The sequence below is a fragment of the Setaria italica genome, chromosome III, assembly GCF_000263155.2.
Source record: "Setaria italica strain Yugu1 chromosome III, Setaria_italica_v2.0, whole genome shotgun sequence".
In the NCBI taxonomy this organism is placed as follows: Eukaryota; Viridiplantae; Streptophyta; class Magnoliopsida; order Poales; family Poaceae; genus Setaria; species Setaria italica.
Window position 1 is genome coordinate 37998561 of NC_028452.1, and position 14450 is coordinate 38013010.

General features: G+C 45.3%; 1 protein-coding gene across 1 annotated transcript; it reads left to right on the forward strand.

Moving 5' to 3' along the window:
- The first annotated feature begins 1334 nt into the window (after nt 1-1334).
- Nucleotides 1335-12134, forward strand: LOC101769178 (chloroplast sensor kinase, chloroplastic). Its single transcript, XM_004962555.4, has 10 exons — nt 1335-1887; nt 2194-2364; nt 3456-3770; nt 4971-5036; nt 5114-5182; nt 5282-5374; nt 6422-6627; nt 8825-9098; nt 11141-11409; nt 11534-12134. The coding sequence occupies exons 1-9, from the start codon at nt 1453-1455 to the stop codon at nt 11387-11389; spliced, it is 1878 nt and encodes a 625-aa protein (XP_004962612.1). The 5' UTR covers nt 1335-1452; the 3' UTR covers nt 11390-11409; nt 11534-12134.
- The last annotated feature ends 2316 nt before the right edge of the window (nt 12135-14450 follow it).

Genomic DNA, 14450 nt, shown 5'->3' on the forward strand with positions numbered 1-14450 from the left:
CCTTGACATGGCTGCATCTTCCATCCGCTCAAGTAAAGATAGGAGGTGTGGCTCATGGAACGGTTGAGGTAATGCCTTCCACATCCTTTATGTCTGTGTTGATATGTGCAACAGTGGTAGTCGTGGGAGGCGGAGTAGAAGAATGCAAGATTCCTCAAGCATCAGAGGTCCACCAAGATCTCTTTAGTGCAATATAGCCACTGCACGCAACATGTTTGTTGAAATGCCTAGAGGAAGAGAGCCTGACCGACGGTGACCGTTGTTTTTCCCTCTTGGAAGATTTAACATTCAAGGTGTGTAATATTAAAGTATATTGAATGTAAATTGTTTTAGTGTTGATGTGACATAGAATATGTCATTTTGCATTGTGTGAACTTTAAGAAATATACACTATTTTTTGTTTTATTTGCATTATGAAATATTACGTAGCATAGCATTAGCATGGGCATTTTACCGTATATATATCTACCTAATATTAAACTGCGGTTGTTTATTCCAACCGTCATGATTGTTTTGCATTCCAACCGTCATGGAATATGTCTGGACGATTTTGAAAAAGGTCCTGACCCAAGGTCCAGCCGTTGCTCTGTTCTTTTGTCCCACCCACACAACGTGCTTGCCGGCGGCGGCTCGGGACGCGCGCAACCGCTCCGTCGCTCGCGTGGCCAACTCTCCTCGCGCTCACCACGCACTACTGCTGCTTGTCCGGGACCTCACACTCTCAATCACGTCCATCCCCTGCATATCCGGAACTAAGGTCTCCACATCTAGCAATTGGGGGTTCAATTTTGCACTTGATTGGAATGATTTGGAGTGGATTATAGAATGGAGGTGAATGGAAACGAGAAGAAGAGGAGAACACACTGCTCATGGCGGCCGGAGGCGCTGTGGCCTATCGCTCGAAGTAGGAACGAGGCTAGGCACGGGGAGGATGAGTGCTTGCCTGGGCGATGGCGAGGACGGCAAGATGCGTATCGCCTAGGCGACGGCGAGGATAGGGCAAAATGCGGGTGGCATCGATGGACGAAGAGGCAGTGATTGGCTAGATGATGATGAGTACGGAGGAAATCGAATGGACGGATAGAGCGAAGGTTAAGCAATGAATTTTTTTTGTTTCCATATGTTGGTCCCACGTAATAAACACATAGCATCAAACCACCTACAAATTACCGGCAACATTTTATGAAGCGAAACTAACATATTAGGAACAAGCGAATAATAACGTTAAGGACCCGTAGCAACGTACAGGCATTTCTTTGGTGATTTAAAAATTGTAATCAGGATTTAGGGCTTAGTATTTATTCTGAGTGGAAGGAGATAATGCCCCACCGGCGTCTGTCCGCAAAGACCACAAGGCTCTCAGCCACACTACAGCCAAGCTCTGACCTTGAGCCAGGAGCTAGCTTTAGCAGTGGCGCTCACTACAAACCGCCGGCGGCCGGCCGGCTGACCATGATCCTTAACGCCCCCCTCCACCTTCGCCGCCCGTGCTCCCCGGCTGCCCACCACCCCAAAACATCCGCTTCCAGTCCAACCCTAATCCCTCTCCCATGCGGGCTACTCGCTCGGCGCGCCTGCGCCTGCGCCCACTCGCCACTACGGCACGTCGCGTCACCGGCGGAGGAGGAAGGGGCAGGGGAGGGGGAGGGCGGCGAGGAGGAGGAGGACCTGGGCCCCGCGTCGGCGGCGGCGGTGGCGGCCGCCATCCGCCGGGCTTCGAACGCGTCGCCCGTGCGGTTCAGGCGCGTGCGGCTTGGGGAGACGGGGGAGGCGGGGCCGCACCGCGAGGACGGCGACCTGGCGGAGCCGAGCGCCGACTTTCGCCGGCTCTGCGCGGAGCAGCTTGAGATGTTCCGGGTGGTCGTGTCACGCGATGCCGTACTCTCTGTAAGCCCCGACCTATGCGCAATTTAGCTTGTCAATGAAACGTTTCGCGTGCAGTTTGCACAACATTAGCTGCCAACTACTGGAACCTATTTAAAGATTGACAGGTACATAATACAGTTTGCGAAAGACTAAGAAGTATGATCAAATTTGATTTACGAAAGACTAATGAATTGTTGTGCATTAATAGCTGCACCATAGCTTAAATTGTTAATTTCGTGTTGATTTTGAATAATAATACCTTTGATTATTTTCCAGTCTAGCATCCATGGTCAATATTCATCTCTGTTATTACTATGTATTTTAAAGGTATATGTGAGACCTGCTGGGAGTTATATTATGGATCAGCTGGAACTACGCCGTGTGGCTTTATATCCTGGAATTAATAATGTTCCTGAAAGGGATACTGTTGTCCTAGTTGGTAATTTTTCTATATCAGCTGGACTAAGAGCTGCAGAAGCTTTTCTAGTAAAACAACAGGTATTTGGTCCATTGTCTTTCCTGTAGCGTGGTTTTACAACCTCACCAGATTGCGGGTTCAACTACTTATAATCGCAACTAGCAGCTGCGCTGCTCTGGTTTGAGATGTTGATGTTTTACTTTAGTGGCGAGCAAAGGGAGCAAAACCCTAATCAAACCATTTGTAATCACTCTCATTTGTAGTTAGCCTCTTACATCCAAGGTATGAAAATTTGAACAGTGTAGTTGATATAGTGTGGATGCTGGTTCAATGGTTTGACCACCAGTTCATTGTTCTACTTGGTGGTTCATATGAAAATTACTAAGTATTATTTCTATGTAGCATAACATCTCAACATATTATTAAGTATTATTTTTACTTGCCTTCCATTTCAATGAGTCTGGGTTTAGTGTGGTTCAGTCTAAAATCAGCCAGATCAACTAAGTTTGCAACTGATTTATAATGTTCAATTGCACATATTTTGGTTGGACAAAACTGGAGCAGGCACCAATTTTTATTTCTTCTAATTGAACCGCTGTCTGTTTCTTGTACTGTGCAGTCTCATTTTATTTCATTAAAACTTTGTATCATCATGTAAAACACCCTCCAACCACATTAATCTCTTAAGCATTGCTTAGGATTCTTTGCTAAGACCTAGGAGTGCCATGAGATCGGATGCTTAGAAATCTATTTTTAACCTATTGATATAGATTCACAATGAATTGACAAGGAAATGAGAAAAATGCTCAATGGGTGGTTTGGCACAATAAAAATACTCTTGGGGGTTAAATTTACCAAAAATTGACGTGTGGGTAATCGAGTAAAATAGGAACTTTGGGTTCTGAGGCTTTTCCTCTATAATACCTTTCATAGTAGGCCACTAATTATTACCCTTTTGATTAATTTGACAAACAGATTTTCTAGCTTTGATGATTCACACTGATCACTCCCTCAAACTACCTTCTGACCCTATGAACCTATCGTGAGGCTGTTTTGCTTTCCCTTCCAGTTATAGAAACCATGGTTAGTAGGTGCCTAAAGAACAAGAAGAGTTGTTCTGTGCTTCTACTCGTCTTATTTTCGTCATAATTGTGTCACACATATACTGCAGATGGAAGTCGTAACAGAATTTGGAGCTATAGTTCTTCCGATGGTGAAACATCCCTTTGTTGTTGGCTTCCTTGTTGCAGAGCTTCCAGAACTACATGGTGGACGTGCCATTAATTTTCATACTGCCGATATTCAGTTACCATCCAGTACATCCATGGACAAATCATCTGAGATAACTCCACATACTAAATTTAAAGCATGGGATGTTCAAACTTCTGGTGATCAGGCAAATAATTATTCACAACTTGTTAATGAATGGAAGAATACTGCTCTTATGATTTCTCGAACTTTGGCAATGGCTTATGTTATGGATCAGGTAATTTTTTCATTTTTTTCAGATAATATTTAACAATTACCACTGGTGATACTATCATGGGCAGTTGGCTGGACCAACTGGGCCTATTGGGCCAGATCCGTTAGGGTTAGGGTTAGGGTTAGAGATAGGATTAGGTATATTGCTTAGTGTCATGTCAAGTAAGCCTGTCAGTAAAGGCAAGCAAATAGAATATCAAATTATCAATCTATTGTCCCAATCCCCTTCTATCCCTGCCCTTGTGGTGCGGCTGGTGCCTATCTCTAACCCTATCAATCTTTGTATGGAGAGGCTTACATGATCCCTAAATAAGATATCTAATCCTATCTCTAACCCTAAGGGCAGTCCCAACACAGTGTCTGTCGGTAGTGTCCATATTGCCACATAAGCAAGACACTACTTTAGAAACTACACTCTACAACCCATAATTTCTTGGTGTGGATCCTTAATAAATTCATCATCCCTTCTATCAACCAATCATGTTGGTTCTTTATTTATCATGAAGACACTACCATCTCCTAATGGAAAATTTAGTAGTGTCTATGCATAGGTTCTCGTGTTGAAACTGGGCCTTGCATGAGACCCAGTTTCTTCCTCTACTCATTCTCTCTCTTATTTAATCCAGTGCCACATAAGCTAAAAGTTATATGTGGCAATGCAATTAAAGCTATAGAAACCATCCTAGTTGGAAGGTTGGGACTGCCCTAATCCTATTGGATCTGGCCCAATAGGCCCAGTTGATCCAACCTGCTGCCCATGACAGATACATGCAAAGTCATAGTACTTTTATATGTTAAGATTTGAGAAAAAACATATAAATAACCATTAGATGGATCCCAGAGATTTATTTACTCGTACTTGAAACAGAGAAGGAGCTGCCAAATTTTTTAATCAATAATAAACAGACTTGTTCAGGTAGGCTCTGTAGCTGCAAAGCGATGCTTGTACTCATTCTTTCATTCATTTTTCCATCATGCAAGACAAGCAATTTGCAGTGCAGTTATGATGTATCGCTTTCTTTATATCATGGACACATATCAGATATTCAGATGTCCATTTTTATTCACATAAATCATGTGTTCATCAATTTGTTCTCGAGAAACTGAGCTATCGAGGGCAATCTTAGATCTTGATTGCTTCTCTTCATGTCCTCAAGCGCGATAAGAATTCTTATTTCGTACATAACCTCACCATTCTCTGCAGAAAGCATATCTGGTTCAACAAACTTCCTGGCAAAACAATGTCAGAATGAGTGGCCTAGTAGAACAGGTGAGTTCCATATCCTCATGAAATATTGATTTGAAAATTTACGTAGATATTTCTCCATTTAAAAAAATCATTTGCAGATTCGGGGCCCCCTCTCTAATATACAAACACTTGCAAAGATGTTATCCGTTCATATGAAGAGAACTGAGGTCTCTAAATTTATTTTAAATTGTTTCTTCTGACAAAAGGCATTTTTTAGCTTGTCACATGCATTTTTCGGGTTAGTCTAATGCTTTCTTCCTTTATAGATTCCTTATGATATTATTGAAGATATTCTCATCCAAGGTGACCACTTGAAAGATGCTTTGCAACAAATTCAAGAGGCTGTATATCTGACTAAGGTGGTGTTTAAAGTTTATTGTTGCTAGCAAAATCTTGTGGTTCTACTCAAATGTCTCATTTGTATTTTTCTTCTTTTCCTTTGGGTTGGAATTCTTATCTACAAACTAGCAAGTAAATGTAAAGAGTCTTCGCAAAAAAAAAAAGTACAATGTAAAGAGAATCCCCAGCAGCAGAGCTAGATGTTTCTCTGCCATATCCTCTCCACCTCATGTTAAGGACAGCACAAAAGACAGCATCTCTCCAGTAGTCTAGCTCTGACATAGTCTCCAAAGTTGACATGGGTCTCCCATGTAGTACTTTTTTACTAATCTGTCTAACTAGCTTTGAAAGACCTAGTACTATTAGTAGCTAGATTTTACCTCTCCTCCATGTAGGTAAAAAAATATCTGGCACGGACTCCCTTATAGCTTGCTCCTTTATAGCTAGCTGATATGAATTGTTGGAGATGCTCTAGTAGGCTTCAGATGGATATCAAGGATTACACATACACTTTAAATCTCCCCAGGATGTCTACAGGAATGCCTTCACAAGACCTCTTGAATTCTGGTTTCTCTTAGAAGGGTGTAACTATAGATGAGGACGGTTCCCTCACCAGATTAGTTTCCTAGTTGAAATGCTAAGAACTAAAACAAATCGTTTCAAAAAAGAAATGAAGCATATATTTATTTCTTAGCGTTTCAGAAAAAAAGAAATAAAAAAATTGTTCAGAAAAAAAAAATTGGTTCGACACACTGAATTGGATACCTCTGGCACCACAGAAGTGTTCTTTTTCTTTATGAAGATGATCTTCTTTCATCCAAAAAAAATATGATATTCGGTGAAATACCTCGTTTTCATGAAATGAACTTTAGAATAGATAATCCTCAAAAGTATAAGAAAAAACTGGCCTTATTCTGACAATGTGTCAACTTATTGTAAAATCCCTTGATTTATAACTCATATATTGACCATCTACATTTTATCTAAGAGCTACAAGGCATCATAGATTCCATTTTTTTTATCATATATTCCCTATTCAGCTAAATTATCATATTTCATCTGAATAGGCAAACATAGTCAGAAGCAGTGAAGAGACTTTAAAGAAAATTCAGGGGTCACCGCATCCTTCAAGAGCTTTATCAGATTATGGATCAGTACATGGCAATGATTCACAAAACGTAGATCCAGTGTTGGCTCTGAATTCTGATAAGGATGACATGGTAATGCCTATGCCACCTCTATGGCTGGTACCTCTTCAGCACCAAGATGCTAGGTAATACTTTTCTTTGTTGTACACTGCCAAGATATTTGTGAGCTTTTGATGTTTACCTTTCATTTTTATTATGTTGTTCATATTAAATTAGCTCTTTTTAAGTTCTTCATTTGCTCAAGCATCGATTTTCTGTTTGAAAAATGGTAGTAATGACCGATGTAGATTAAAAACCTACATTCGGTGCATAGTGCCCCCTCTTTCGCATTATCAAATCTATAATTTTCAGAATAAATTGCACAACTACTGAGGTTAGTACAAGTAGGTCTTTGTGTAACCTACTTCCTCTTATCACAATGTAAGTCCATCTAGGTTTGTCCTAAGTCAAACTTTTTTACTTTGACTAGCAATATCTATAAAAATATATTATCTTAAATGAAAAGTTATATATTATGAAAGTGTTTCTTATGATGAATCTAAGTGTCAATCTTGTGTCGTTAATCTAATTAGATATTGATGTCAAAGTTTTAAAAAATGTTTGATTTAGGACAAATCTAGATGGGACATATATTTGTGGTCGGAGGAAGTACAATGTTTTGTGACAAACTTGGTTAAAATAGGTTGAAATGACAAGATACTATTTGCTGGCGGTAGTTATGCACACGAATGTGAGCTAACCGCTGTGCATGGTTCCGCAACAGACAATAAGCAAAAAGAACATCACAACTCTCAACAGCCACGTTTATGGCAACTTTCTTTTTACCAGGTCAGCAATACCTGCTAAGTACAAGTCCACCCAGTTCCTCCTGATGACTCTTGGCTGATCACTTTCCAGCCCAATCAATGGCATACTGCTGAGTCAAAGCCATTAAGAAAGCATCGCCTTGAAGGAAGACACAGGTTCCTGTTGGTGGTTACAAAAAGCCCAAACAGTAGAAGGTGGTTCTTGGGCAAGGCACTTGTCCAGAAGACCTTCTAGGGGACTGAGTGGCTAGGATGTTGTGCCTTGGTTAAGCCCTGCGCCCCTCTATTTATAGCCTCAGGGGGCGGGACTTTTTCGGGTAAAAGACCTACATGCCCCCGGTACGGCGCCTGTGGGATCGGGCCTGGTGTGGAACCACCTCTGGGGGAAGTAAGGTCAAAACCCCCTTTGGAGTACGGAGATCCTCTGTAGTTAGGGCCAACATGGCAGCTTCATACCTAGGGCTGACGCTGGTGCGCCCTTTACACATGGAGGCCACGTGGTGTGGGGCCCCACTCCCTGGGCTGCTGCGGTGGTGGAGCCTTGTTCTTCACTCCTGCACCTCCAGGAGCGTATGCCTCCCGAACGGGAGTGAGGTTTTCAGGAGTCCTCCTCTGGACCCGGAGGGACGCCGAGCCTTCCGGGGGGCCCTCATCTATCAGATGGTGCGACCTGCTGAAACAACGTGTGTGGGGTGGTTGGTGGGGAGTCCCCCTTGCCTCCACCCGAGTTCGGAGGGACCCTGTTGATCCCGGAGAACTGCCGAAATCCACGGTCCCCTGGGCCCGTGATCCATGGCCGATTCCCCAACAGTTCCAATTCACATCCAGTAACAAAGTCATGCCTAAAGAAATCTCCAAAGTTAAATGATCAATGCTCAGACTAGCTCCAGACCAATGGACTGAGCGAAATAGTACAAAAAGAAATAAACTTGGGAGTAGGAGGAAACCTGTAGATGTGGGACTGGAGGAGGTGGAGACTGGGAAACATCTAGTGGTTCAAAATGGCATGGAAGGAGCTAATCAGGACGCGGCACATGCTAAGTTGTGAGGTGACGATGTATGACATACAGCTGAATAAAAATGCCGAGGTCTCGGCAGTTTGCATAGGCTTGGGAAAGGTTGATTTATTTTTTATTTTTGGGTTAAGGTGCTGCAATATCGAATCAGGTGGGCATGATGGATATCTTGGAATTGGGGCCTGGGCAAGTGGGCATGCACATACACACACAGAGTTATAGGTATATTACATTTCTGTAGGAACATGGTTCTCTTCTTCCAAATGGGACCTAGATTTAGTCTTTTTCCTTCATGATAGGGTAATGAATTGTACATTTCTAGCTCTGCATGGTTGCTTGGCGTGAAATGCTTTTATTTGGGCCTAGGCCAAGATTATTTTTCTACATTAACTCTGTCTCTGTTGCACCTACAATTTGTTTGTTGAGAATTCCGATATGCTTTACCTGACTTCAATGTTATAGTATGTGTCAGTTATTATTATCTTTTTGTTGTCAGGCAGACCATGTGATCTCTGCGATGTGCTGAAAGATTTAGTTGCAGGAGCGTTACCACTTGCTTATAAGCAGCAACGCACATTAGATATAACTGGAATTTCAAATCCACTTCATGTTGCTGTTGAGGAATCTGCTTTGAGACAAGCCTTGAGTAATCTGATAGAAGGATCTCTTCTACGTACACAGCATGGTGGAAGAGTTCAAATATATGCAGGTGAAGCACCTGCAGGAGGTACTCTCGTGGTCATTGATGATGATGGGCCTGACATGCAATACATGGTAAGAGAAGATACAAATTTTAGCAGTAATACAGTTTATTCTTTTGTTATTAAATCTAAAACTCGTGAAGAAAAAATGCACCTGCTTGATTGTCATACTGATACTGCTAGAGCAGACTGATACTACTAGAGCATTAGTCTGCATGTTCTAAACTTCTAATAAACATGTTTCTAACTGGTAGAAGTTTTTAGCAACTGTCTGAGTTATGTTGTGTGGAATTGTTAAGTCATTTGGTTTATCGGTACAGGAGTGTGCCATCCAAATTGTCTCTATGAATTTCTTGCTTAGCAAAGGAATGTTCGTTTCAATTTTCAGGTGAACTCTGAACTTTGTTTAACTTAGCATGTGGAAATCTGTAGTTTCGGTGCAAAGTTGGTGAGAGTGCAAACATGACGGAGTTGAGCCATATGTAATTATGTATAACAGTTACAGCAAGTAGGTGCATGACCTGGAAATGTTCATAAAAATAAATAGAGTAAAATACACCAGCGGGCCCTTAAACTTGTCTCGAGGTGCCATTTAGGTCCACGAACTCTCAAAATCGAAATCTGGCATCCCGAACTTGTTAAGTTGTGCCACTTAGGTCCATACCCCTTCAAAATATGCAAAAAAATCCCTTGATTTTTATCTTCTTCTCTGCATTCTCCTTATCTTCCTCTCCTCTCTCAGCGCCACCGCCCCCGGTCGGTCGCTACAGGCGGCCGTGCGCCCCCCGCGCTATGCCCCGCCGCCACTGCCGTTCCCCCGGTTGCTGCACGCGACCACGCCCCTGCGCTGCTGCTGGTGGCCATGAGGCCCCCGCGCAGGGCGGCAGGGTCATGGCGACTGCGAGCGCAGGCATGCGGCAGCGGTGGTGAGCTGGCAGCGTTGGGCGCCCTGCGGCAGCGGTGGGGAGCTGGCAGCGTTGGGTGCGCGGCGAGCGGCGAGGGTGACGATGGTGCGGCCGCTGCTCCTTCGCGATGCGCTGGGGCGTGGGCTGTGTGGCAAGCATGATCCTTGGCCTTGAATCGAAGCTCGAGCATCATCGAATCGAAGCCGGCAGCGGGCGTTGCTTGATTTGGAGGGAGAAAGAGGGCCGGCAGCGGTCGCTTACAGCCGAGCATGAGGTGCGCTCGTGGCCAGCGGCGTGGGGCACGTGCGACCGGGCTCGCGGCCGGACGCGAGGTGCGCGCGGGGCCCAACACAAGCGGTGCTCGCGGCCAAGCGGTGTCGACCACCAACGGCGAAGGGAGGACCTCGGGCTCCTTTTGGGCGCTCGCAGTCGGGCACGAGGGGCACTCGTAACCAGCGGCGGGGGGCATGTGCAGCCAGGCTCCCAGGCCGGAATCCTTGTCGCCGGCGAGGTAAGCGCCGGTCAACGGCTGCACATTGCAAGAGAGAGGAGAAGGAGATGAGGAGGAGGATGTAGAGGTAGAAGAAGATAAAAATCAAGGGTTTTTTTACATATTTTGAAGGGGTATAGACATAAGTGGCACAACTTAACAAGTTCGGAGTGCCAGATTTCGATTTTGAGAGTTTGTAGACCTAAGTGGCACCTCGAGACAAGTTTAAGGGCCGCTGGTGTATTTTACTCAAATAAATATTTAACAACTTGTAGAAGAGCAGCACTAGAATAAGAAGGTGCACATGAAATTGGAAGAGTGCTGCTGTCCAAGTGAGCGATGACCCTGGGGGGATAGATACATAACAGAGGCTTTCTAATTCTGTTACATGCTTGACTCGTAAGGACCCCATACTATAGAAAAGGAAAGCAACAACTTGATCTCTTAGTTAAGGAAAGCTAAAGTGTGATAACTAATCGTTGTATTATCCCTGGATCACTGCTGCTGCTGCTTCTGCTCTTTCTGCTTCCACTGCATCTTCCTATCATATCATGCCTTCTTGCCTGAAACTGGTGATGCTACTTCAATTAAACCATGAATCATGGTGAAATCTGTATTGCTTTAATTTCGAACTATGTAATGACCCTCACATTTCACAGTTTGTCTGGTTCGTCACTAAAGTTGATTGATTTTCCTAATTCCCTTATTTGACCCTTGCAGACTCAGATGCGCTCCCTGGCCCCATTTGGATCAGACCTTCTTGCGGATGATATGCTTGAAGATAACATGACTTGGAACTTCATTGCAGGACTAACTGTTGCGCGTGAGATACTTGAGAATTATGGATGTGTTTTGCGTGTGATATCACCTCGAAGGCCTGATGCAGTTATAGGCACTGGAGGAAGTCGTATTGAGATATGGTTACCATCTTTTCAGACAGAAGTAGCTGATATTACTGAAGAAGCATAGTTTGAATATGAGGAACTTAGGTATGCTTAGAAGACCATGCAGTTTCCATTGAAGTTTTGATGTTTTGAAATCTATAAATGATTTTTGCCTATCAGATCTTATTGTGCCAGTAACATCTCATATGTTCAATTTGCAAAAATACAGGTCACTTACTTGATATGATGCTGGTGGTGTATTATTGTGCCCTATCTTCTGTGAAAATGTTGTTGATACTCAATAGTGGCTCAGCTCAATTGTTTGTGAACGATGGATATTATCCGATGTGTCTCAGGCTTCACCGCTAGAACATCCAGATGATAGAAAGCTTCGGGGGACTCCAAGATTTTGCTTCTGCATACCTGTCCGGACATATTCCAACGTGAGCTCACCCAAATATCTGGTGACAAAGACATGATTAAGGTGGAGTACATGCGTCAGAGAATTGATATTTTGCATAAAGACTCAACAAAACATCCAGTGTTAAGGTTCAGGGCAGGCAAAAGTCTTCCAAATTGACAAGTTCAACACTGCGTTGATACATCTTGTGATGCGTTAACCATCCGGCATGCGTACATGCCAAGAGAACTAGGGAAATTTGGTACTATGTAATGATTCAACGACATTCTGACGCTTACAAGAGAATATGTCGGACCATGACGTGCATAGCTTCAGCATAATAAGCTGGAAAATTCCGGTTCTGAGATGTATGTAATATTCCTCAAAATGAGTAATATTAATTTGAGTGAAATTTTAAAAATTTAAATAACTTTTGTTTGAATTGTGTGCTTATTTAAAAATTAATGGCAACTACTCTAATCTCTCATAAAGAGTATAATTATTTTCGAAACATGAGTGCTAGTGTTATTTGGATCTTTTGGATTTTATTTGGATCTCAAATATTATCTGAGTTTGAATTCTAAATCAAATTCAACATTCAAACTAAATACAAAACCTATCTAACCCTAACAACTAACCTAACTAACTACCAGGCCGGCCCGTGACCAAACTTGTTTGGCCCGCTTACCTCTCCCACCGCATCTCCACCTCGTAGCCCAGCAGGCTGGCACGCTATAGCGGCCCAGCTTGCCAGCCAACACCCTCTCTCCCCGCCAATCTTATCTTGCTTCTGGAATTTTTTTCCTTATAAATTTTCCATTTCCATTGTTTGAGATTCGTATGTGTCCCTATCCGTCGGATGCACCGCCTCACGACCGTGCACTTCGGCCGCGGCCCCCACGACCGAGCTCACCGGCCACGCACTCCCGTCGTGTGCGCTGCTATTCCAGGGCCACCATTGCCCGAGGTGCTCCGCAGCCACCCTGCACGGCCTTCGGTGGCCAGGTTCCCGCGCTCGCCATGCTGGCCGCTGCGGCCCGCACTCACCGTCGATCCCCATTGTGTCGTTCGCTGCGGGCTGCCGCCGCCGAAGAAGAAGTATGTACTTTTTTCAAAATGTTGAGCTAGGTTGCAGGAGATGTTGAAATAATTCTCTCAAAATGTTGAGACATCTCATACCAAATGTTGAAGTTAGTATTTTTGAAAATGTTGATGAGTTTCTAAAAAATGTTGAATCCACACTTTGTAAATGTTGATCCTATTTTCAAAAAATGTTGGATCTATATTCTGAAATGTTGAATTTAGACATCTAATTTTAGCCTAATGTGCTATATGCATGTCTGTTTTCGGCTTCCGCACAATGTAATTAGGCTTTAAAGCCATGTTGTCTATCTGGCTTCCGTGTGCTATATACGAGGGGGCCCCTCTCCCTTTTTTTCTCACCGGCACCTCCCTCTCTCACCCTTTACCCCTTCCTTCCGCCGGCACCTCCCTCTCTAACCCACCCGCCTACGCTGCTGCTGCCTCGCTGGCACTCGCACCTGCGCGCCCTCCCCTACTACACGACAAACCGCTAACCCTACCCGCGCGCGCCCGTGACCCCCCTTTCAGAAGCTCCCATAGCCAGGGAAATCCCTGCCTTGCTCTTGCACCACCGATGCGCGCCACGCGTCCGCGAGCGTGGACGCCGATGATCACCGGCCTTCCACAATAGCGCCCCACGGCCGCTGAACCCTAACCCTATCCCCATCACGCCTATATAAGGAAGCCCTCACCTCCGGCCTCTCGATAGCCCACTCAGGGTAGAAAACCCTATCCGCTGTCAGTCGAGTGAGCAAAGGAGAGGAGAAGAAGGGGAGGAGGAGAAGGAGAAGAGGGGAAGAGGAAGGGAGGAGAAGGAAAAGGGGAGTAGCCGAGGCCGTCGCTCGTCGCTGACACGCCGCGTAGGAGGAGCCGGAGCTGAGGATGTCTGCAAGCAGCAACTGTCATGCGAAGACGTACCGCGAGCCCGCCACCGTCTTCGTCAAGCCAATGCACCTTCACTTCTACCATGCCGTGAGCACCGCCACCTCTCCCCTTTTTCTTGGCGAACCTGCCTGGCCGTTGAGCCGCAACCCTTGTTCTTCTCGTCTATCCCGTCATCGAGCTACGCTTGATAGTAGGGACCACGGCTGCAGCAAGCTGTCGTCGTTTGTTGTCGTGGGCCTAGAACGCCGGTGCCCCGCACGCTGAAACGGCCATGCTGCGGGCCAGGCTTTCCCCTATGCCACGCATGAGCAGCCCGCGCTATGCCACGCTGCACGAGCCGACCTTTGGCCAAGCCGTTGCTGCAGCCACCTCACGCCCGCCTTGTCACGTCACCCCGCACCGCTTGCGCTGCCTTGCTACCTTGCCCCTGCTCCGCGCACGCTGCAAGGCCAAGGCTTGGCCTTTGGCAAAACTTGCAGTGCCGCAGCCTTGCACCATGCCACTCGCGCTGACCCTGCCTTCGCCGCGCTGCTTGAACCACACCGCACCAATGACGCCCAACCGCTCCGACGCTGCAGCCACACCCTGAACCACACGGCACAGGCCACACAGGATCTGAGCTGGCACACTAGATCCCAGCCCAGCCGAACAGCCATGTGTGTGCCACGTGGCAGGGCCACGTAGGATAGGTCTGCCACGTGGCTGCCACATGGAGCCATGTGGCACTGATGCGTCAAGGCTCGAGCCCACTTGCGGGGCCTACTAATTGACCAGAGGG